This window comes from Anabrus simplex, chromosome 2, assembly GCF_040414725.1.
Source record: "Anabrus simplex isolate iqAnaSimp1 chromosome 2, ASM4041472v1, whole genome shotgun sequence".
Lineage (NCBI taxonomy): Eukaryota > Metazoa > Arthropoda > Insecta > Orthoptera > Tettigoniidae > Anabrus > Anabrus simplex.
Window position 1 is genome coordinate 683,116,749 of NC_090266.1, and position 25,715 is coordinate 683,142,463.

At 39.3% G+C, this 25,715-nt stretch overlaps 1 protein-coding gene across 1 annotated transcript in view; it reads left to right on the forward strand.

Moving 5' to 3' along the window:
- Positions 1-5,346: 5,346 nt before the first annotated feature.
- Golgin245 (Golgin-245) overlaps positions 5,347-25,715 on the forward strand; it is a 374,519-nt gene continuing 354,150 nt past the window's right edge. Inside the window, exon 1 of the mRNA XM_068226026.1 lies at positions 5,347-5,929. Within this exon, the coding sequence (XP_068082127.1) occupies positions 5,858-5,929 (72 nt within the window). The 5' untranslated portion in view covers positions 5,347-5,857. The remainder of the gene's footprint in view (positions 5,930-25,715) is intronic.

A 25,715-nucleotide genomic window follows, 5' to 3' on the forward strand; every position in this document is an offset into this window, starting at 1 on the left:
TATAAACTGCTGATTTTCGGGTCTCTGCGCCACTTCTGTAACATCTTTCAGTGTGTAAAGTACGTAGCAGGGGGCGGGAAGCGCCTCTTTCTTCGGGCAGCAGTTCACCCACAAGGTAATGGCCGTTTAATAACTTCTTTTCTTGCTAGCTCAGCAGTTTAACTCTCGGGGCAGGTCCGAAGCTTTTCCACCATGTAACTTTTCCCTAAAAGGTAAAGACACTTAGTATCTATTCTCTTTTAAGCTACATATTGGAATAGAGAGTGCTTAACCCTTTCGAGCTCCCACTCATATTGCATTGAGGTGAACTTATTTTTCACAACCGTTTCTTCCTTAACGTAATGTAAATTGTTTCCTTCTAAAGTCACCTCTTTAGTATGGGATTAGCCCTTGCATTAACGGCCTAGTGCCAAATAGGTTTTAAACAAATGTATTAGGAGTGCAGATCGCCTCCTCTCAAGTTGGTATTTTAGAGGCCATGTAATTAACCTTTTCTCACTTAATAGGCCTCAGTAGGTTGGGTATTTTACCCCTGTGTTTATGTCCTTAGAGGACAGCTTGAAGGTGGAATTTGGTGTGGCCTTTGACAGGCTTAGATTTTGAGAGCGAGTTGCCCTTTCTTGAAAATTTTTTTTTCTGCGCGCCTCAAGGAGGCTTTACTGTGTAATTTGGAGCAAGTGCTCCTGGGCATGAATGGGGTTTTCTGCCCCTTTGTTGAAACTTGTGTTGGGGTAAAACTGGGCTCATTGCTCAAGAATTGTGAGTTCGGGGCTCGAAGCCCAAATCCTGTAAATACTGTAATTGTACTTTTGTTGCCTTGCTACTCTGTACCTGCCATTCTTGTTATTTCGGAATTTTGAAAAGAAAATATAACCTTGTTAAATTTTAAATTAACTTTAATTTCGTAGTTTGAGACCCGTTCACCCCCGCACCTTCTTTCACCTCTGCTGTTCCACAGATACCTCGGAACAATAATAATAATAATAATAATAATAATAATAATAATAATAATAATAATAATAATAATAATAATAATAACAATATCGTTAAATAAAAATGTTGAATTTCACAGCGGTCGTACCCATTGTTCACTGGTTAATTGGCTTCCTCAGGAGATCAGTTGTGGTTTCCGACCCATGATCATGGGTTCGATTCCAACCAACAAAAGATAAAACACTAAACCTGAAAGACTGCATTTCATTTTAGCAGATCTACCTATAAAAATAGAACTATATTACTCCTATAACAGCAGCCCTCCAGTATCTTCCTGCGAGGATGTAGAAGTAAACGGAAGTTGAACACCAGCACTCTTATCTATATAATTAAGTCAGAAGGATGAAGTGAGGAGGTATATACGATGAGTAATGTATGGTTGATAGTTAGCAGTGGCGATCTGACGGACCGAAGCCTAGCACATCTATCCTTCCCGGTCCCCGCGCCCATCAGACATACAGCGGGAAGCCGCGTACGGTAAGTCGAGGGGATAGGAACGAGAGTCTGGGCTGCAATATCAGTCTCCGAAGTCTTGTTCTTAGAAATACCTGTGGCGTTTTTCTCATTGTTTTCAAGTTCTGTAAATGGAACAATGTGTCAACTGCTTACATTAGAATGTGCTTTAGATTTCCATCGCTCTCATTTGAGGTTTGAGCTTCACTGATAGCCTTGGTAGCCCTCAGTATATGCTACAGCTGTCTTCACCTTTTCCTTCTTAAGAATGGTCTTCCACCGCAATTGTTTTTTGAGCAGTGCAATGAGTTCATCGTCTTCATTTTTACACCTCTTTCTTGTTTTAATTTTAGCTTTTCAAAGACTGATGGTTTCTCACACGTGTCAGGTTCTGCTTCTGTGCTAGTGTCCACTGGGTCATCATTACTGTCGTCTTCTTCCATACTGATTGTCGTTTTCTTGGTCACGATTTCCAAGAAGCGCAGCTGATCAAGATATACGTATTTTTAACAGATTTAGAACCACTTTTTACATATTTCTTATTTTGAAGTTCTCATGTGTCGCAAGTACGGATAGATTTCCATTTTTTCTGTGCGATTGTCACTGGAAAGAAAAACACGCATTGTAACTCCATAAATGTTTAAATATAGGTATTTGTTAGGCTCATAGCATAATGTTTAATTAAATTTCAATTAAATTTTACAAAATAGTAAAAGCCTTTCATAAGTCATTTGTTCATTTCCTTAATGTTATTATCAATAGCCTATTTTAATTGGTTAATTTTTTGTGACAGATATTTGACTTCAGATACAACGATGACTGACTTGCAGATTCAATTTAGGATAAGCCAGCCTTCGGTCTCTTTCATCATTTATCATGTATGTTAAGCTATTTTGCAGCTTGTCAAACCAATCTGCTTTCCTGAATTCAATTAACGATTCTGGATAGAAATTGCTACAGAATTTTATGACAAAACTAACTTTGTTTGGGTGATATAGACGGAGACATACACATTTTATATTAAAAAAGCAAAACACTTTAAGAACAGTAGTCCCTACTCATAAGCTCAATTATTGTGGAAAGTTGACAGCTTCCTCCATTTAATGTTTTTACCCTCACTGCTGACATAACTCGTGTTCTTCATCTGCTTTTTATAATATTATTTAACACGACATTGGAAAATGTAGACAATAAACAATATATCAGACTATTATTGGCACGCCCACAATGAGAGCGTTCAAACCAGAACTATTAATTTTCATCTCTTCCTAAAGCAGCTCTGAATAGAGAGAGGAGAAATTATTTTTGATTTTCACAATCCAGGTACCTAGTCTTCACTCTTCAGGTACCAACAAAGTAAATGTTCCTGTAACTGTTTTGCAGACACATCCACAACACAATCTGATAGCACCAGTAACCCACCTCTCTGAAGTTCTTCAAAATAGGGGTAACTTTCTAGGACTTGAACTGTAGTAACATTATAGTTACAACCACTAAGCTATCGGTACTTCTTTCTAAGTTATCACTTTGAATCTTCCCTAACAGTAAATAGTTTGCTTTCACAGTTCCAAATGAAACTTTTTGAGTAACCCTTCTTCCCTTCATTGCGAAGTTCGAATTGTTCCCTTAAAAGTATAAGGTAAAACAAAGAGACTGTGCTTTAACTAATTACCTAACGGTACTCTATAGGCTTGTCGGGCATTTTTAATACATTTCTTTGTACACACTCAACACTAACACTATAAGGAGTGGCTCTTATATCAGCTAAACATGTCATTTCTTTTACAGACACCTGATTACTATTAACATACACAGTGACATGCATATCTTGGTTAATTTTGAGTAAATGGCTTACATGTGGCAAATCATCCATCTTCTAGTTTTCCCTACTCTCCAATTTTCAGTCTCCTACTTTCAGGATATGACAAATATTTTGGCAAATTTCAAAAAATAATTCGACATGCATCAGGAAGAAGCTAATTAGGTTGAGGTGGTAGTATAGTTACGTTGCCTTTACTATCACAAATTTTATCCCCTGTTGAAAAACTTTCGTGTGTGAAATGTTTTATGCACATGACTGAATTCTTCCCAGGTTCCCAATTATCCCCTTTTAAAGTGACAACCCCATTTTTTAATTCCTCGTCTGAAGGAAATCTAAATGAGGTAACAAAACCTTCTTTTTTATGCTATAGTTGCTACGATACATGGGAACAAAACATATTCTGTGCATCTGCAAATACATGTAACGTTTTATTATTGACCCAAATTGAGTCTGCGCGTTCACAAATACTAATGTAATTGATTTAACGTCCAATTAGCTACTTTTACGGTTTTTGGGAGACGCCAAGTTGCCGTAATTTTGTCCCGCAGGAGTTCTTTAACGTACCAGTAAACCCACCGACACGAGGCTGACGTATTTTAGCATCTTCAAATACCACCGGACTGAGTTGGGCTCAGAAGCCAGCTCTACCGTCGAAATTACTCATCCCTGCTGCGCTTTTACATTATTATTCAATCACTTATCTTGTTATATATACTTGAACATATCCGTGAAAAAATACCGTAAAACAAAACACAAGACGAACTTCACTTCACGTCATCATATACGGGTAGCTCTCGCGCTGTCTCGCGCTTTCACCTTGACTGTTGCACGTTGCCAAACTTACAATTTTTGGCTCTTAAATGTAGTTGGCTATGGCTCTAATTTATCTTTCCTGTCCCAATTTTTATACTGATTGATCAAAAAATTCTTGTGGTGTCGGCGCTGCTTTTTATTACGAACAGACTCAGTATGCTGAATTGTTTCACTTATCGTCCCACTTTTCTATTTTTTCGGCTGAACTCCTTGCCATACGACAAACATTACTGTACATCAAACATTCATCCATACAATCTGCTAATATATTCACTGACTCTCTCTCCGTGCTCCAAACACTAAAATCTAACAAGTTTACGCTGAACTGGTATGTTTATAATGTCAAACACATCCTCTTCAATTTACACCAATCAGGTATCCAAATAACCCTCATTTGGATACCTGCACATAAGAACATACCAGGCAATGAACGAGCCGATCGCTTAGCGAAAGAGGCTTCCCTCTTATCTACAACCCCAGCTACATTTTCTGTTCCAGCCACAGATTTCATATCTCTCCTCAAATCACAACAACGACAACTATGGCAAGAGACATGGACACCATCTGCATGTCAGAAGGGCAAATTCTATCATAGTCTCCAACCCATACTACCTACTACTTTCTGGTATCAACACGCCACCTACACTCGTCGTCATATCATCAATATCATACGTCTTCGCTTTAATCATTCCCTTACACCTCTCTATAAATTTCGATTTCGCTTACAACCGCATCCCCTATGCCATTGTGGATCTGTAGATGCTGATATCAATCATCTCTTTTTTCAATGCCCATTGTACACCTCTCCTCGCCGCTGCCTGTACTCCAACTTAATACAATACAATTATCCACTCCCCTCGTCAATTGCATGTCTCGTCTACAAGCCCTCTCCCACAATCATACGTATCTTAAATCAGTTCTTAGATCACTCTAATTTACAACTCTAACCCCACTTTCCCACAATACATTGACACTACTTACATATTTCATCATATTCTCATTTGCCTCCCGCCCTCCCTAACGCTTCCTCTTCAAACAAGACACATAGCTACCGTTTATTCTCATCTCCCCCTCCACCGATCGCGTGTACATTTTCATATCAACACACTGTCGCCCCTCTTCATCTTTTGTTTACGATTTCACTGACACTTTTCCCCCTCTACATCCCCCCATATACGTTGCTCAGATATTTCTTTCCATCTGTCCAAAGTCCTACACTCTCACATATCTCCACCCCTCCGTCGTTCCCCTGCCCTCTCCTGCTTGTCCCTTATATGTTGGCCCGGTGTGTATGTTTTGTAGAAGTCGCTGAGACGGCCACTCTAGCGTGAAGATTAGTATACCTTGTGTCCCTGTGCTTTTCCTATATCTCCTAGTCTTGTATACGTATTTCCTCACTCTCAATTGTCTAGGTGATACGTCTTTTCCTGAACTACTTTGAAGTGCTTTGAACCCATATTGTGAGTCTGCTGCATGGTCTACTTCCCTCAATCTTCAAGTACTTCGTACTCAGAAAACATTGTCAACTGCATTGGTGTACTACTTTATTGAAATTGTGTGCGTGTGTAGAACTAGTACAAATATAATACAGTATTGTGTCTGGGTGAAATAACGAGCCCAAATCAACTTCACGAACAGAACATAGTTTATCTTTATGTTAAATGGTAAAGTTGGCAGTATGTGTAAAAATTGATGACATACGAGTGTGAATGGTTAAGGATGTTGGTTGTCAAAGGTATATTTTGGATATGGTTTTGAAATAACTGGCTGTCGACAATGTTTAAGAAGTTGAAGGATAAAATTGAAGAAGTGAAGCAGTCCCCCCTAAAAATTACACAGATAGCACAGGTGGGAATTGTGTCCTTTTTGACGGCTAGGACAGCAGTTAACCTATCATTTCTTGCTATGGCTGATCTGTTACTGCATAAGCTTACTAGTATGATTTTGCCCATTATTTGTTTCATGTTGATCCTATATTTAAGATCTAGGTTTAATCTGGGTTCTGTTCTATTTTGAGTGGAAATATTTTATATCTGCTGATTTAAACACGGATGTTTTCTTGCAGTTGTCTAGGTTACCATTATAGCCTTATAACCGCAGGAGTGGTTGTATATGAAATGATTTGATATCAGATTCGTGCCCTTTAACTTATCTCGTACAGCTAATTCTGTGTCATTCCACGAGATTGTGTCATTGAGGGATGTTGGACGAGAAATGTTTCCCTCTCTTCCGTGGTTTTCTATTTTCACTCCACGGCCGCGATCTCTCAAATACTAGCCCTTTCCCATCCTTGCATCGCCGAAAACCTTGATGTGTTACTGTGGTGTCAAAGCACTAAATATAAATAAACCCCTCCCTCGTTTTAATACAAACATTCATTTATCACAGTCGTTATGAAATCAATATTTACAGAGTCTCTTTTTATTGAACAAGAAGCACGCGGAGAAGCTTTGTGATCGGCCCCCACCTCCTTAATGTTCTTTTAAAATAACAACAAACTGGTTTTCACTTGAGGGCCAAGCGTCAGATGACCTGTTGAGATTTGATATTTAAATGATAAATCATCTTGAGTTTTCATTTTATTTTGAACAATTGCCAGATTGGGCTTTAAATACGGGGTTGCATCTTTATATACAGGGCTGATTTTACTATCGATTGTGCTTTTCTAATTTGTTTCACACCTACACCTTTAGTCCTTAGTCCTGTAATCAACTTTCATGTGGTACAGTATGGAACAAACGCCTGGATACGGACGAGGTCTTTTTTTTTTTTTTTTTTTTTTTCCTTCACAAGTTGCACAAAAGTACAGTTTCCTATTGACCACCCTTGATTTTCTTAATTGAACACAATGCACAGTCCTTTGTTTTCCTCTTTTCATTGGAATAAATGAAATTTGGTTTCACGTTCAGCCTTTCACACGTGTCACATGTTGATTGACGACCTCGCTTTGATGACCCTCGCACAAAGTTCTTCCACCAGTTTTCTCTTAAATTCTTCAGGAATATCCGAGAAAAATGTAGTATCACTGTCGGAATTCTCAACCACATCAGTAATGCCTGAATCACTCAAAAAGGTACATTTATACTTTCTATCCATATTACTGGTAGATGTCATGATGTTCAATGAGTGCGCGGAACATAAGCAGAAAGACTTGGTTGTTTCTTGCTGAAAGTGGATAGCAGTGTTTCAAGGTAGGAAAGGAAAACGTAGAGTAGAGGATAGGAAAAGACAGGTGGAACAGGGTCATGGGAAGGAGAAAAGGGAGGAGGAAGTAACTTCTGCAGCTTTCAGGAAAGATAGGGCTGACCAGGAGGGGAGGCGATCAAATGAGGTGGGTAGGGTTGAGGCTCTGGTCATGGGGGATTCCATCGTTAGACACGTGGGGAAAGTGTGTGGAGGAAAGGGTACCAGGGTAGTGTGTTATCCAGGAATTAGGTTGAGGCAGATGTTGAGGAAAGTAGAAGAGAGGGAGGAGGGGAAGGAGAAGGTGGTAGTGTTTCACGTTGGTACCAACAACGTAAGGCAAGCTGATATAAGTACCAACATAGTTGGAGATGTGTGGGATCTGGTAAATGCAGCACGGGTGAAGTTTAAGAAAGCGGAGATTGTTATTAGTGGAATACTGTGTAGAAGGGATACTGACTGGAGGGTGATTGGGGATTTAAATGAGACTATGGAGTGGGTATGTGGGAAACTGGGAGTGAAATTTCTAGATCCTAATGGGTGGGTAGGAGATAGGGATCTGCGCTCAGATGGCCTTCATTTAAACCGCAGTGGTACGTATAAGTTAGGAAATTTGTTTGGAAGGGTAATAGGGAGGTACATTCAGGGAAACGGGATGGCCTAGGGAGCGGTGATAAGGGAACAGGGAACTGGAAATCAAGTAGGGATGACATAAAATTGTTAGTGTTGAACTGTAGAAGTATTGTAAAGAAAGGAATAGCATTAAGTAATTTACCAGATATTGTAATATTGTAATAGGAGTTGAAACATGGCTGAGAAATGATATAATGGATGCAGAAATTTTCTCACGGCACTGGAGTGTGTATCGTAGAGATAGGATAGGAATGGTGGGAGGGGGAGTGTTCATTCTGGTGAAAGAAGAATTTGTAAGCTACGAAAAAGTTAAAGATGAGACACATGAAATTCTAGGTGTAAGGCTCATTTCTAAACATAATAGGCAACTTGATATATTTGGAGTGTACAGATCGGGAAAGGGTAGCACTGACGCGGATTCGGAATTATTTGATAGGATAGTCAGCTATGTGGGAAACGACATGGAAAGAAATGTGATTGTAGCGGGAGATCTGAATTTGCCAGATGTCAATTGGGAAGGAAATGCGAACGACAGGAAGCATGACCAACAAATGGCAAATAAGTTAATATGGGAAGGACAGCTGATTCAGAAAGTGATGGAACCAACCAGAGGGAAAAATAACCTGGATGTGGTGCTGATAAAACCAGATGAGCTCTATAGGGAAACTGAAGTAATAGATGGTATTAGTGATTATGAAGCTTTTTTTGTGGTAGTTAAAAATAAATGTGATAGAAAGGAAGGTCTTAAAAGTAGGACTGTTAGGCAGTACCATATGGCTGATAAAGCAGGCATGAGGCAGTTTCTAGAAAGTAATTATGATCGGTGGAAAACGGTAAATAAAAATGTAAACAGACTCTGGGATGGGTTTAAAGAAATTGTTGAGGAATGCGAAAACAGGTTTGTACCATTAAGGGTGGTAAGGAATGGTAAAGACCCACCTTATTATAATAGAGAAATAAAGAGACTAAGAAGGAGGTGCAGACTGGAAAGAAATAGAGTTAGAAATGGCTGTGGAAGTAAGGAGAAATTGAAGGAACTTACTAGAAAATTGAATCTAGCAAAGAAGGCAGCTAAGGATAACATGATGGCAAGCATAATTGGCAGTCATACGAATTTTAGTGAAAAATGGAAGGGTATGTATAGGTATTTTAAGGCAGAAACAGGTTCCAAGAAGAACATTCCAGGAATAATTAATGAACAAGGGGAGTGTGTATGTGAGGATCTTCAAAAGGCAGAAGTATTCAGTCAGCAGTATGTAAAGATTGTTGGTTACAAGGAAAATGTCGAGATAGAGGAGGAGACTAAAGCCAAAGAAGTAATAAAATTTACATATGATAACAATGACGTTTACAATAAGATACAAAAGTTGAAAACTAGAAAAGCGGCTGGAATTGATCAGATTTCTGGGGATATACTAAAGACAATGTGTTGGGATATAGTACCACATCTGAAGTACTTATTTGATTATTGTTTGGTCGGAGGAGCTATACCAGATGAATGGAGAGTTGCTATAGTAGCCCCTGTGTGTAAAGGAAAGGGTGATAGACATAAAGCTAAAAATTACAGGCCAGTAAGTTTGACATGCATTGTATGTAAGCTTTGGGAAGGCATTCTTTCTGATTATATTAGACATGTTTGCGAAATTAATAACTGGTTCGATAGAAGGCAATTCAGTTTTAGGAAAGGTTTTTCCACTGAAGCTCAACTTGTAGGATTCCAGCAAGATATAGCAGATATCTTGGATTCTGGAGGTCAAATGGACTGTATCGCGATTGACCTGTCTAAAGCATTTGATAGGGTGGATCATGGGAGACTACTGGCAAAAATGAGTGCAATTGGACTAGACAAAAGAGTGACTGAATGGGTTGCTATATTTCTAGAAAATAGATCTCAGAGAATTAGGGTAGGTAAAGCTTTATCTGACCCTGTAATAATTAAGAGGGGAATTCCTCAAGGCAGTATTATCGGACCTTTATGTTTTCTTATATATATATAAATGATATTAGTAAAGGAGTGGAATCGGAGGTAAGTCTTTTTGCGAATGATGTTATTCTCTATAGAGTGATAAATAAGTTACAAGATTGTGAGCAACTGCAGCGTGACCTCGAAAATGTTGTGAGATGGACAGCAGGCAATGGTATGATGATAAACGGGGTTAAAAGTCAGGTTGTGAGTTTCACAAATAGGAAAAGTCCTCTCAGTTTTAATTACTGCGTTGATGGGGTGAAAGTTCCTTTTGGGGATCATTGTAAGTATCTAGGTGTTAATATAAGGAAAGATCTTCATTGGGGTAATCACATAAATGGGATTGTAAATAAAGGGTACAGTTCTCTGCACATGGTTATGAGGGTGTTTAGGGGTTGTAGTAAGGATGTAAAGGAGAGGGCATATAAGTCTCTGGTAAGACCCCAACTAGAGTATGGTTCACCGGGCGAGTTGGCCGTGCGCGTAGAGGCGCGTGGCTGTGAGCTTGCATCCGGGAGATAGTAGGTTCGAATCCCACTATCGGCAGCCCTGAAGATGGTTTTCCGTGGTTTCCCATTTTCACACTAGGCAAATGCTGGGGCTGTACCTTAATTAAGGCCACGGCCGCTTCCTTCCCACTCCTAGCCCTTCCCTGTCCCATCGTCGCCATAAGACCTATCTGTGTCGGTGCGACGTAAAGCAACTTGCAAGAAAAGAGTATGGTTCCAGTGTATGGGACCCTCACCAGGATTACCTGATTCAAGAACTGGAAAAAATCCAAAGAAAAGCAGCTCGATTTGTTCTGGGCGATTTCCGACAAAAGAGTAGCGTTACAAAAATGTTGCCTTGTTTGGGTTGGGAAGAATTGAGAGAAAGAAGAAGAGCTGCTCGACTAAGTGGTATGTTCCGAGCTGTCAGCGGAGAGTTGGCGTGGAATGACATTAGTAGACGAATAAGTTTGAATGGCGTTTATAAAAGTAGGAAAGATCACAATATGAAATAAAGTTGGAATTCAAGAGGACAAACTGGGGCAAGGAAGGGGAGTTAGGGATTGGAATAACTTACCAAGGGAGACGTTCAATAAATTTCCAATTTCTTTGAAATCATTTAGGAAAAGGCTAGGAAAGCAACAGATAGGGAATCTGCCACCTGGGCGACTGCCCTAAATGCAGATCAGTATTGATTGATTGATTGATTGATTGATTGATTGATTGATTGATTGATTGATTGATATATAAAAATATTTCATTAACTCCTTCGAGAAGTTAACACAGCCATCGCTATTGCGCGGTGAGGCATATAATTGCTGTAAGATGATTGTAAATCACATGTAGGATTCTGCCCAAAATTCAACCTCCTCGAGAAAAACATAATGTTGGGGCTGTCCTGCCAGTGGACCAGTGACAGATAAATAGACCAGAGTTCTCATTTAGCAGTTAGTTGATATCTAAAAAAGACATATTTAAGTTCCCTCCCTAGTGACCAGTCTGGAATCACATTGCCACATGTGATGAAAAATAACTTGTTTTGCATAGTTGTGGGAAGAGACAGAAATGGGTACAATCTGAGGAAGAACCGTGTATCAGTAGTTCACCAAGGTTACTTTTATCAGAAGATAAGCTCTGGACTTTGTGGTATTCTGAAGGTGCTTTTCTCCATAAATTGGTCCCAAATGGTTGAGCAATTGATCCTGAGGTGTTCTGTGAGAACGAGAGCAACTGGATTGGTTTTATAAAGTCTTAAGACAATACCACCTAGTGTTAATCAATAGAAAGCACTCTATAATGCAGCAGCATATTGATTAACGATAATTTTACAGAATGTCCAGGAATTGCAGTACTACTCATTCATCATAAGGCAGTATTATTTGGACCTTTATGTTTGCTTATATATATATATATATATATGATATGTGTGAAGAAGTGGAATCAGAGGTAAGGCTTTTTGCAGATGATGTTATTCTGTACAAAGTAATGAATAAGTTACAAGATTGTGAGCAACTGTAAAATGGCCTCAATAATGTTGTGAGATGGACAGTAGGCAATGGTATGATGATAAACGTGGACAAATAGGAAAAGTCCTCTCAGTTTTAATTACTGCGTTGATGGGGTGAAAGTTCCCTTTCGGGATCATTGTAAGTATGTAGGTCTAATGTAGGGGAAGATCTTCATTGGGGTAATCATATAAATGTGATTGCAAATAAAGGGTACAGATGGTTTTGAGGGTATTTAGGGGTTGTAGTAAGGATGTAAAGGAGAGGGCATATAAGTCTCTGGTAAGACCCCACCTAGAATATAGTTCCAGTGTATGGGACCCTCATCAGGATTACTTGATTCAAGAACTGGAAAAGATCCAAAGAAAAGCAGCTCGATTTGTTCTGGGTGATTTCCGACAAAAGAGTAGTGTTACAAAAATGTTGCAAAGTTTGGGCTGGGAAGACTTGGGAGAAAGGAGACAAGTTGCTCAACTAAGTGGTTCCAAGCTGTCAGTGGAGAGATGGCGTGGAATGATATCAGTAGACAAATAAGTTTGGGTGGTGTCTTTAAAAGTAGGAAAGATAAAGTTGGAATTCAAGAGGACAAATTGAGGCTAATATTTGTTTATAGGAAGGGGAGTTAGGGATGGGAATAACTTACCAAGGGCGATGTTCAATAAATTTCCAATTTCTTTGCAATCGTTTCAGAAAGGGCTAGGAAAACAACAGATAGGGAATGTCAGCACCTTCTGTGTTTACCATATTACTAGAATTAGAGATAAAATCCTGATCTTCAAAGGTAGTCCTCCACTTTGAATAAGTTCCAGAGGGATGTTATGTGGTCTGGGATATTTTCTTGGTTTCATACTTTTGAGGGCTTTGGTGAGTTCGTGGAAGGTTGTTTGGACTGCCATCCACAGTTGCAGAAGATGTTGTGGCAAATGTTGGAGGAAGTCTTCGGCGGCAGTTGAGCTTGGATTTCAAAGTAGGCTGAAGTGTTCTTAAAGCGTCTTGATATGTCTTGACTGTCTGTAAGATGGTGTTATTGTCAATGGCTTTCAGCGCACCTGATGAAGAGCGAGACGGCCCAAAAATTTCCTTTAGTTTATTGTAGAAATTTTGAAAGTTTCTGGTATCTGACATTTAATGTTAAGCTCTTGGAAACATGCTTTCTTCACTACAGAGAAAGGGTCTTGTGTAATGGATAAGTAGGCTTCCCTTTTTTTTACTAATTAGTTTCAGAATGTTTTCATTATCATCAAACCAGTTATTTCTCTTCCTTTTCTCATAGCCAATTGTTTTTTTCCCTGCCAGATCTTTGACGATAGTTTGAAGTGCGGCCCATTCCAGCTGTACATCCTTGGTATTGATTGGATTGGAGGACAGTTGCTCTGTTATGGCATTTTGAAATTCTTTAGCAACAGTTTCATTTTGAAGTTTGGAGGTATTAAATTTCTTCCTTAACCCGCGAATGGTCGCTATATGAGATTTTCTCTCACATTATTTTTTATTGTGATATTACTTCACAGTGATGAATGGGAGGTGACTGTTCCCTCTTCCAGCTGAGTTTATAACTGTCGTGAGTAGAGCGATTCACATTTGAAGGGTAAGCAACCCCCCGCCCCAGTCAGAACAAAGGTTCCTGTATATCCGTGCGCGCTGCGTGAGAGTTTCTCTCATCGCGCGACTAATGACGTTGGTGTTATTTTGAAGTAGAGCGGGAAACTTACTCCTGTCGTACGCATTAGTATTTGTATTATGAGTACTTCTTGCTTTTGAAAATGTTATTGTGATCAGAAACCTTGGTTTGTACGTAAATACTACTAGATATAATGCATGTGTGAGATTTTATTTTTTACAACTTCAGGACGGAAGTTATTTTATGTACATTGCATATGTTATTTTAAGTAGTAATTTATGCCTTTAATAAACAGTTAATCATGTCCGGCTCCATGGCTAAATGGATAGTGTGCTGGCCTTTGGTGACAGAAGTCCCGGGTTCGATTCCCGGCAGAGTCGGGAATTTTAGCCTTAATTGGTTAATTTTGCTGACATGGGGGCTGGGTGTACGTGTCGTCTTCATCATCATTTCATCCTCATCATGACGCACAGGTCACCTACGGGAGGCAAATCAAAAGACCTGCATCTGGCGAGCTGAACTTGTCCTCGGGACACTCCCGGCGCTAAAAGCCAAACGCCATCTCTCTCTCTCTCTCTCTCTCTCTCTCTCTCTCTCTCTCTCTCACACACACACACACACACCTAATCTTTCATTTTAATCTAAAATATATAAGGTAGAACTTGCGTTTCATTTCAGTAGTAAATTTCAGCCTTGCGCCCCAAAAAACTGAAAAATGTCATATTTATTTTAATGTGAGAGAAGATCTCACACGCGACCACCCATGTTACATTTCGGCTAGCGACCACTCGCGGGTTAAGGGTTTGTGAAACGAGTACCTATGTGGTTTCTGGCGCACCAAAATTCTGAGTCTGCTGATAGAAGTCTGTGATCCGTCCAACGGTCATCGATGTTTCTAGCTGACATTGTGATGAGGACATCTTTCTTGTCGTATTGTCCAATATGACGTAATCAATGTGGTGCCAGTGTTTTGAACGTGGGTGCATCCATGTAGTCTTGTATCGGGTTGGTAAACAGAATTGTGTGTTGTAGATGAGTTCATGCTCAGCACAGAGGCCAAGAAGAAGTAATCTATTTGCATTACAGTTTTTCTATCCCTTGATTACCCATGACATTACCCCGTAGCCGATTATCTCTACCCACTCTAGCACTGAAGTCACCAACTAATAGTAATTTATCCATGGTGGGCACTTTGAAAGTATTGTATTCAGTTGATGGTAGAATCGATTCTCAGAATTTTCAGAGCTGTCCAAAGTAAGCAGAGATGATAGTGATGAATTTATCTCCAGAGTGTGGTATGCAGAGAGTCATGAGTCTTTCATTAACTGCAGTAGGACTTAACCTAAACTTGTTTACTACTTTAGTTTTCACTGATGGAAATGGCATATGGCTTTTAGTGCCGGGAGTGTCCGAGGACATGTTCGGCTCGCCAGATGCAGGTCTTTTGATTTGACACCCGTAGGTGACCTGCACGTCGTGGTGAGGATGAAATGGTGATGAAGACGACACATACACCCAGCCCCCGTGCCAGCGAAATTAACCAATTAAGGTTAAAATTCCCGACCCTGCCGGGAATCGAACCTGGGACCCCTGTGACCAAAGGCCAGCACGCTAACCATTTAGCTATGGAGCCGGACTTCACTGATGATGATGATGATGATGATGATAAGATAAAATTTTCCTTCATGTTGGGTTAAAACCTCAACAAGTCAGTGTTTCAGTTCGAGATAAAAAATCTGATGTGTCAACATGAACATTTTATCTCATTATCATCATCATCATCAGTGTCCCACTCCAGTCGCCCGGGTGTGGTTAACAAGCATCCTCCACTCCTTTCTGTCCTTCCACATTTCTTGCTCCTTTACTTCTGCCACATCCAATCCAGCTTCTCTAATGTCCTTCCAATCTGATTCATCCACCTTCTTCTCAGTTTTCCAACTGGTCTCTTTCCCTTAACTTCTCTTTCCAATTCCCTTCTTGCTACCCGTTCCTTTCCCATTCTTTTTATATGTTCAAACCATCTCAGTCTTGCTTTCTGTATCTTCTGTACTAACGGTTCTATATTTAGCTCTTCTCTGATTTTAATATTTTGAATTCTATCTCTTCTTGTCTTTTAAACTGATGTTCTTAAAAATTTCATTTCTACTGCTTGGATCTTACTATCTTTTTTCTTATTAGTTACCAGCATTTCTAGTCCGTATGTTACAATTGGTATGAAATAGTGTTTATATAATATTAATTTTGTTCTCTAGGGTACTTTGTCATCCCATAAAAGCTCTCTGACTTGATAAAATGTTGTACCTTTAATTAGTCTGTTATTAGTTTCAGGATTGATTTCATTACTTCCATTAATGATGCTACCCAGATATGTAAACTGTTCTACTGTATTATCATCATCATCATAGGTGTTTTTTATTTCGTTTATGCCAATTTTGTATCGTTTTTTAGCCGGGCTGAGTGGCTCAGGCGGTTAAGGCACTGGCCTTCTGACCCCAACTTGGCAGGTTCGATCCTGGCTCAGCCCGGTGGTATTTGAAGGTGCTCAAATATGTCAGCCTCGTGTCGGTAGATTTACTGACATGTAAGAGAACTCCTGTGGGACTAAATTCCGGAACCTTGGCGTCTCCGAAAACCGTAAAAGTAGTTAGTGGGACGTAAAGCAAATAACACTATTATTATTATTATTATTATTATTATTATTATTATTATTTAGTATCCTTTTAGCTGAAGATGTTCGACATTAGGAATGAAACATGTAGCCTACTTTTTATATTGTAATTCGATTTTAAGCTGGATTATGTTACATAATTACATAGACTATCAATTAAAAAAACAAGTATTGGAAGGTGGGATTCTCCATTCAACCTAACCTTAGTTGAGTTGATGTGAATATGGGACAAAAAATTTGAATTCAGACATGAACTATGTCTTCTTTGAAGAACACACTTCTGATTTGGCTTCAAAGTTTCACTAAAGTGACTGGCTTTCAATTCCTGAAGAGGAAAAATTGTTTGAAATTCCTACAGATTCTTCATTAAAGTGTGATTTCAAAAAGAAAACCTTTGAAACTTTTCAGCAAGCATCAGCAAATAGGAATTTCTATACTCCAATGAATATCAAATATATCAAATGAATATCAAAGAGGGTCCCGGGTTCGATTCCCGGGCGGGTCGGAGATTTTAACCTTCATTGGTTAATTCCAGTGGCTCGGGGGCTGGGTGTTTGTGCTGTCCCCAACATCCCTGCAACTCACACACTACACACAACACTATCCTCCACTACAGTAACACACAGTTAGCTACAAATGGCAGATGCCACCCACCCTCATCGGAGGGTCTGCTGTACAATGGCTGCACAAAGAAATAGCCACACAAAATTATTATTATAATAAACTATTAACTTCTAAATAAAAAAGCATTTAAAGTTTTAGTACCATTTATTAATACTGACCAAGTAGAGAGTGTGTTCTATTATTATTATTATTATTATTATTATTATTATTATTATTATTATTATTCATCGTTAAGTCCACTAAGGACTGCGAGATCTCAACCGTTTGTCTTCTTACGGGCCCACCAGGTTTTCATCCTTTCGGAGTGTGCTTTCTTCCATGCATCAGAATGGACATGCTTCATTTGAGTTGGGACTACTAAGTGAACCTGTCTAAGTTTGTGTTTGAGTGGTGCTCGGAGTTGAATGTCTGTTTCTGAGATTCCATACTTTAAAAGAGCTTTATCGATCTCCACCAACCAAGGAGGAATCGTTTTGAGACTTCTGAAGTAAGATAAACGTTTACAGATTCTTTCAGCTGGCAATCTGAAATGGTGAGCATAAAATGTTATCCATCTTTTCCGGATTACGCTTTATATCTTTTCAGTGTGGGTGTATATTACCAAATTGCTCCGAAGTCTTAAACACCATCTTTGAGACTGGGACCAAGAATTTTTCAGATATTCCTCCTTTCCTTAATTGCTAGTTTTTTAAGCGGGCTCTGTGTAAAGTGTTAAACATTCTGATGCATATAATGCTTCAGGTCCGATTACAGTTTGATAATGTCAAAGTTTTGCATTTCGAGAGATGGCCTTTTTGTTATATATGTTTTGAGTGAGTCGGAAGGCTCTTGCAAACTTGTTGACATGTACTAAGCTGGCAAACTTCTCAGAATTATTGGATTCAACTTATTCACCAAGGTACTTGAATATTTCCACCTTCAAGATTCTATTGGGGGTAGTCAGAAGATGTGGTGGAGCATGTATGATGTTAGAAATGAAGTAGGTTTTGGTATAAGAGATTTTGGGGCGAATCTTAACTGTGCATTCATGCAGGTAATTAATTTGTAGAGTAGCTAGTTCAGCAGAGGAAGTAAGGAGAGCGAGGTTATCTGCAAAAGCAAGGCAGTCATCATTGATACCGTAAAGAGTTCAGCCTGTTTGAACTCCATTAGGAATTCCTTTACATTGGAGAACATGTCTCCATTCCCGGATGACCCTCTCGAGAGCACAGTTGAAAAGTAGTGGTGATAGTTCTTCTCCCTGCCGAACTCCTGTTTGGATTTGAAAGGCTTCAAAAATCTCAGATCTAAATTTCATTTTGGAAGCTGTATCAGTGAGTGTATTTTGAATGATTTGTTTGGGTCTTGTTTAGGCAAAATTCTTAGAGAACTTGGAAAAGGGTTGTGCGGTCAATCGAGTCATACATCTTCTGGAAATCTACAAAAGTGATGACAGATGGTCTGGCTGTGAGTTTCAGGTAGGCAATAGTCATTTTTAGATTCTGGATCTGTTCTGCGCAGGATCTGGGTTTTCAGAAGCCGGCTTGGTATTCACCTATTTGTGAGTCAAGTTGTTCTACGGCTCTAGTGAGTAAGGCTTTGGAGAGGATTTTATAAGACAGGAGGAAGAGAGATGCCATGATAATTATTGACATCTGATTTATCACCTTTTTTATGAAGGGGATGAATAAGAGCTGTGACCCATTTGGATGGTTTCTGAGTCCTCTTCCTAATCTGTTGGATAGTTTGGAGGAGGGGTTGCAACTTATTTATTATTATTATTATTATTATTATTATTATTATTATTATTATTATTATTATTATTATTATTTAGTTTTTAATATATTCTTCTTTTCTTCATGGGGCCTCTAAATATTAGTTCCTAATTAGCGTCGACCTCTAAGATCTTTTGCAATCATGTTTTACCTTCATTCCCACCTAGATATACCTGCTCCCTTCACAAAGGTGCAGAGCACTCGTTGGCTGAACGGTCAGCGTACTGGCCTTCGGTTCAGAGGGTCCCGGGTTCGATTTCCGGCCGGGTCGGGGATTTTAACCTTAATTGGTTAATTCCAATGGCACAGGGGCTGGCTGTATGTGTTGTCTTCATCATCATTTCATCCTCATCACGACGCGCAGGTCGCCTACGGGAGTCAAATAGAAAGACCTGCACCTGGCGAGCCGAACCCGTCCTGGGATATCCCGGCACTAAAAGCCATACGGCATTTCATTTGTTCATCATTGAGAATAATTTCAAGTATTAATTTATATACACAGAACTGTTAGTTCTAATACTGTTGATCATTAATATTTCAATAGTCAATGGGAACTGGTAAATGTTGATCCTGTAGTTTGTCATCAAATCTATTTGTGTGGTGTTAGCTATATGTAATCCATTGGACACCGCTGTAAATAACCACTAGCTGGTGGGGAACTGTTAGATGTTGTTTCATCCTCCAAAGTAATAAATGAGATGCTCTCATGGTGCTTGTTAAATCTTGCTGAAATGTTGTAGGACATTGTCAGGACAGCACATGAAGATGTGGTTAACAGAGATACATTGTGTTTGGTATAAAATTTTTGCAATTCATTGCGGTGCCCAGGAAGTTAACCTGATAAATTAGATAAAATTAAATTAATGAATTGAATGAGAGAACGTGTTAGTTAGATGGCATAGGTTATATGAGACTTACCTCTCAATACAGCATGAGATGTGTGGTCTATTGTTGAGTGTGCTTCAGACTAACTGTTGTGAGATTCAAATGAAAAGGAAGGGGAGGGAAAGGTCCTGAAGGAGAGGGGGTTGAGGAAGGGGGTGAGGGAGGGGATATTAAGGTGGGGCTGAAGGATGTGGGAAGGATGTTCCAATGTCTAAAAGAGACCTCAAAAATGAGTTGAACACTATTCGTCATATTAGCTAATTCCAATGGATACAGCAGTTTCTTTATAGAAAATATAATCAATAAATTTAAATACCGCCCTTCTACCACCTTGAAAAAAGATAAGAAAAACAACTCCTCTCTTCCTATCTTTACCTTCAACGAACAAATCTACCAAGTCACCAACATCTTTAAAAAGCATGATGTAAAAGTAGCTTTTAAAACAAACAATAGGAATGCACAAATCTTACATAATGCCACATCCATAAACAAGTTCAATAGTTATTCAAGATCAGGGGTATACAGGATCACTTGCAACAGTTGTAATTCTTCTTACGTTGGACAGACCGGGAGAAATTTTAAGATAAGGTACTCTAAGGCACTCCTAGTCCTTTCCTATCCCATTGTCGCCATAAAACCAATCTATGTCGGTGCGACGTAAATCAAATGAAAAATACTCTGTACGCAGCAGTAATCCTATCTACCGGAGATGAGGGGCAATAGAAGACACAAAGCACATCACGACAAACAATGGTCAATGTAATGTTATTGTTGATCAATGTTATGAGCTTTCTATATTGTAGGCCTACACATTTAGTTTTCTTTCGACTCTGTGATTTGTAAAATATTTTATACCGTAAACTGTAGTTTCTTATTCTCCGACTTTACATACCGATTTTCATTAAATACTGTTTACCCATTTTCTCGTTACTCGGCGCTGATACGGACTTACTGTAGTAACAAAACTCCAAATTCATGAATATCTTTGTGATCATAGCCAGTACGGTAACAATGTATGAGACATGAATAATAGGAAATTTAATACTGTATAACCTTAGTTATGTAGCATTCATCGATTATACCTCTAATAAGAAATATTTGGGAATTACATTTTAGGCCTTCCCCTAAAGTACCATTTCACTCAGCATGAATAAAATAACTTACAGCCTAGACTATAGCGACTTATTTCCTGACTTTGCATACCTATTTTCGTCACGATAGGACTACTAATAACAACAATATTTGAGAATTAAATTTTAGGCCTTCCCCTAAACTACCATTTTTCTAAGAGTGAATACAATCATTGACAGCCTAGATTGTAGCAATTTATTCCCCAACTTTGCATACCCATTTTCTTTAAAATACGACCACTAATAGCATAAATAGTTGAGAATTCAATTTTAGGCCTTCCCCTAAACTACCATTTCAGTCAGCGTGAGTAAAATGTTTTATAGCCTAGATTGTAGAGGCTCATCCCCCGACTTCACATACCGATTTTCATTAGACCACTAATAGCATAAATAGTTGAGAATTCAATTTTAGGCCTTCCCCTAAACTACCATTTCACTCAGCGCGAGTAAAATGATTTATAGCCTTGATTGTAGAGGCTCATACCCTGACTTCACATACCGATTTTCATTAAATTCTCTTCAACCGTTTTCTCGTGATGCGTGTACATACATACATACAGACAGACAGACAGAAATTACGGAAAAGTAAAAAGTGCATTTTCTTGTTACTATGGACATGACCGATACAGAAATACCATTATTTTCAAATTCTGAGCAATGTACAGACAAAACTCTTATTTTATATATATAGATTAAGGTATAGGCCCAGCATTTGACTGGTGTGAAAGTGGAAAACCACTGAATACCATCTTCAGCGCTGCCGACAATGGGGTTCGAATGCACTATCTCTTGGATGCAAGCTCACAGCTGCGCACCGCTAACCACACGGTCAACTCGCCCAGTCGTACAGAGTGTAACAGCCTGCCTGAATATTGATGGGAAGTAATTGGGGAGTTAGATAATGTTCTTCTTTAGCATTCCATTTCCCTGGTTTATAAATTTTCTGATACTACTGGTACGTAACACACTGGATCATCATAGCATTTGGGCTATTCAATCCCTACTCTGAGGCACTGATTGGAATGAACAGTGTGCATATTTAGCGGAATAATGGCAGATGAGTGTTCATGCCAATCTGCGACCTGGTCATCCCAGCTCTGGAAATTTGGACTATTAGATTGGCACCGCAATCTAACCGCAGCACTGTTCGTTAAAAGTGATAAATCATGCGGCTTTCCATTTGATCAAGTATTTTATATGATAGCATTGCTTTTAATCGCTACATTCATACTTACGTTTTTGTAATGACCTATGTTGATTTCAGTTAGGAAAACCACAAAGTCAGTCTTTCTGAGAATCCCGTAGCGAAGCGCGGGTACATCAGCTAGTGGAATATAAATTCGTGGCAGTGCAAGAAATCAAATGTTATTTCCTTATATTGCTGTAGGGTGTAAAATCTCTGGTTTCATGAACACCTGTCCTTACTTTTTTCTTTTGAAATCTGTTAAAATATTGTGTATGAAATACTTGAAAGTGAAGTTAGGTGACTCGTGTTGTATATACTGATTTTTTTTTTTTTTTTTTTTTTTTGCTATTATGCTTAACGTCGCACCGACACAGATATGTCTTATGGCGATGATGGGATAGGAAAGGTCTAGGAAGTGGCCGTGGCCTTAATTAAGGTACAGCCCCTGCGTTTGCCTGGTGTGAAAATGGGAAACCACGGAAAACCATCTTCAGGGCTGCCGACAGTGGGGCTCGAACCCACTATCTCCCGATTACTGGATACTGGCCACACTTAAGCGACTGCAGCTATCGAGCTCGGTATATATACTGATGTTATGTGGCTTCCTGACCTGTTTTGTAACATGGTGAAACGCAGGGAAGAAAGCAGGGGAGAGTTAAGTCATCCATACTGTATGTTGTGGATGTCTTTAGGACCACAGGAAGGATTTTACACTGAGGGGAGCAAACCTTATCCCCAGAACCTTCTCCCCTTCCCCCCCACACACAGTGTTTGCAATAAAATGATTCAATGGGCTGATTTCTGGCCACCATAATGCACTTCTTCACTTGGTGTTAAATATGGCTTTAAATGGATTTTCACAAACAAAACAGAATGCTCTTTCGGAACCAATTTCCTAAAAAGTGATAGGCAGTAGGGTCAGCGGCGCTTATGATTGCAAGCTTTATTAATAGTAATTTGTTAAGTTAATACTACGTATATACAAAGAATAACTTCGGATGTACAATTTTTTTTACCTGGTTGTCGATCTGAAAGAACAAATCGTTGACGAATTAGAAAAATAACATTCTCTGTTGCCCATCACAATCACATATCATCTTTGTCACAAGTGTTTTGCAATCGTGAAAGCCACTCTTCAAGCATCAAGAAAATAGGATTGCAATATCTTAACATGTAAGATGGCAGATGAGTTGGAAATTCGTTTAGATTCAGCTCTCATAAGTATTGAACATATTGCGGATTCCGGTAGATATCTTAATAAGGAATCAAAGGATATAGCGGTAAGGATTATATGAGCATGTTTTATTGAACTGAAATCTAAACTATGTAGAAATGTGGAACATGCAAATGAGATTGATTTAAGTGAGGTTATGCAACTTGACAATGACATCGTGCTACAGGAAGACAGTAGATGGTTGGGACACATGGCGCCATCTGTTGGCCAAGAGCTGCAAAAGATGGTACCGGCTCCCGCAGCTCAGTCGAGAGAGACAAAACAAAATAAAGAGGAAGCAGGAAAACTGATGACCCAATTACTAGTGTCACCTAGCGCTCATAGGGACAATTCGTTAATGGCAACCAAAGTTTTCATAGATGAAGCAAACCATCGAGGAGAAGGTGGTGGAATTGCGCATCATCGACCTGAGTCTTTTGGCATTCATCATAGAGGGTCACCTAGCGCTCATAGGGACAATTTGCTAATGGCAACCAAAGTCCTCATAGATGAAGCAAGCCATCGCAGAGAAGGCAGTGGAATTGCGCATCAACGACCTGAGTCTTTTGACATTTGTCATATAGAGTCTTTGGCAACTTCGGACATAGAAGCGAGAATCATGGAGAAAATTAACCTGCAGATACAGTCCATCTTGGATAATGTTCCCATAATGGTTAGAAATGAACTGAAAGAGGCGACCCAACAACTGTTTGTATTTCATAATATACATTATGAATCCAGCCCTCTGATGAGTAATTCATCAAACAGACTTGAAATGGATATTGAAAACACAGAGTATGCTACAGTAACAAGTCGTCAGGTCCGACAGCAACCTGACAGGCACATCAGAAATGAATGCGTTACCCAAAGTAGCAGATACCAGTTACAATTTGTTATTCAAGAGCTTTGCCCCCTGCCCCCAGCCAAAATAGGGAAGGGGAATAACAATGGTGGAAAACTCAAATCGGCAAGAAGACTATACTGGATGTACATCGGACACCTAGATGAAGAGTCCACGGAAGAAGACGTCACCTCTTATATGGCAGAAAAGGTATTAATAGCGTCAAAGCTTGCTTCACTATTCGAACAAGAGGTAGGAACAAAGCATTCAAAATAGCACTCCTGGAGAAAGACAAAGAAATAGTTGACAATGAAAATTTCTGGCCTAAGGGGGTTACTTTTCGCTCCTTTGAGTTTTAACTCTGAAGTCAGTTTATCATCAATATTTACCGTTACAAGAGGTCATCCGGTGCGTAGATCACACAGATCAACAACTTCAACAGCAGCAATATCTCTAAATGCATCAGATGACTTGTAATGTAGATGGGTTGAAGAATGTATTGGCCTTGAACCCCTGGCTCACACTTCTAGAGAATGACATACTGCTCTTCACAGAAACTTTCAGCATGGAAGAAATAGACATTCATGGCTTCTTCTATGGTATTCACTCTTTAGCCAAGAAAGGCGGCAGAGGCCGCCCATCAGGCGAATTAAGCTGCTACATAAAGCCGTACCTACAGCCTATCAGTCAAATTATCCAATAGATTCAACACTTTAACAGTAATCGTTAGTAGGATGAACATAATAGGAGTGTACTTCACGCCCAGTACAGATCCTGAGGTCATAATAGACGAGCTAGGGAAGACACTGGAGAACACAGATAATAACAAACCAACCCTGTTACTTGGTGACCTGAACTGTCATGAAGACAAATGGGATACAAAGTCTCAAGCGATCACAGACTTTCTTCTAGACTACCAGCTAAGACTACTAAACAGGAAGAATGAATACACATATATTGCCCCAAATGGTAGGAGCACAATTGACTTAATCTTCTCAAATGCAGAAGGACATGTGCAGGTGAAGACCGAAAATGAAGCAATCAGGAAACACCTTCCAGTAATAGGGGAAATAAAATTAAGTAATGGAACACTACGTCAGTCAGGACATCCCCCTAAGCAGAGAGTCTCTAGACATATAGGGGTGGAAAGATGGCAAAAGAGCAAAGAAGTGATTCTCACAATCATACATATGATAGGGCTAGGGAACCTGGATGGAGCGACAGAAGCATTGAATGACACAATTCAGCACGCTTCCACTATATTACCTTCATTTGATCACACTGCAAAGCCATGGTTTGATAAGGAATGTTACATCATGAGACAATCAACGTTACATTTACTTCACTTTGCTGGGGTATATGGTATGGACGCGCTAGCAAAATATACTGAGGAACGTCGGGAATATAGAACTCTACTAAAGGAAAAGAAAACAAATTACGATTTATATATAGAACAGAAGTTATTATCCGAGCCAGAAGCGAAGCCTTATAAAATCTTAAAGTACTCAAAGAAACAGGCATCAACTCCTCTTGTAAACATGTCGCAATAGGAGTCACATTTTCGTCATCTTCTTGGAGAATCGAACATAAGGACAAACGGCTTCACTCCGCAACTGACAAACATCCAGGACACGCGCCCAATCACAACTGAGGTGGTCAGCCAACTTATAAGCAATGGGAAAAATAACAAATCGTTGGACCAGATGGGATTTACATAGAACATTTAAAAGAGACACTCAATGACCTGCTAGATCCGCTAACATGCCTATTCAATGAATGCCTAAAACGTAAGACAACTCCAGATCAATGGAGGAAGACACTCATAATTGTGATCTACAAAGGAAAAGGGAAGGAGGATCCAAACTCTTACAGGAGAATTGCCCTGAAAATTGTTATGTTCAAAACCTTCTCTAAACTACTCCTAAGACGGATGGAAC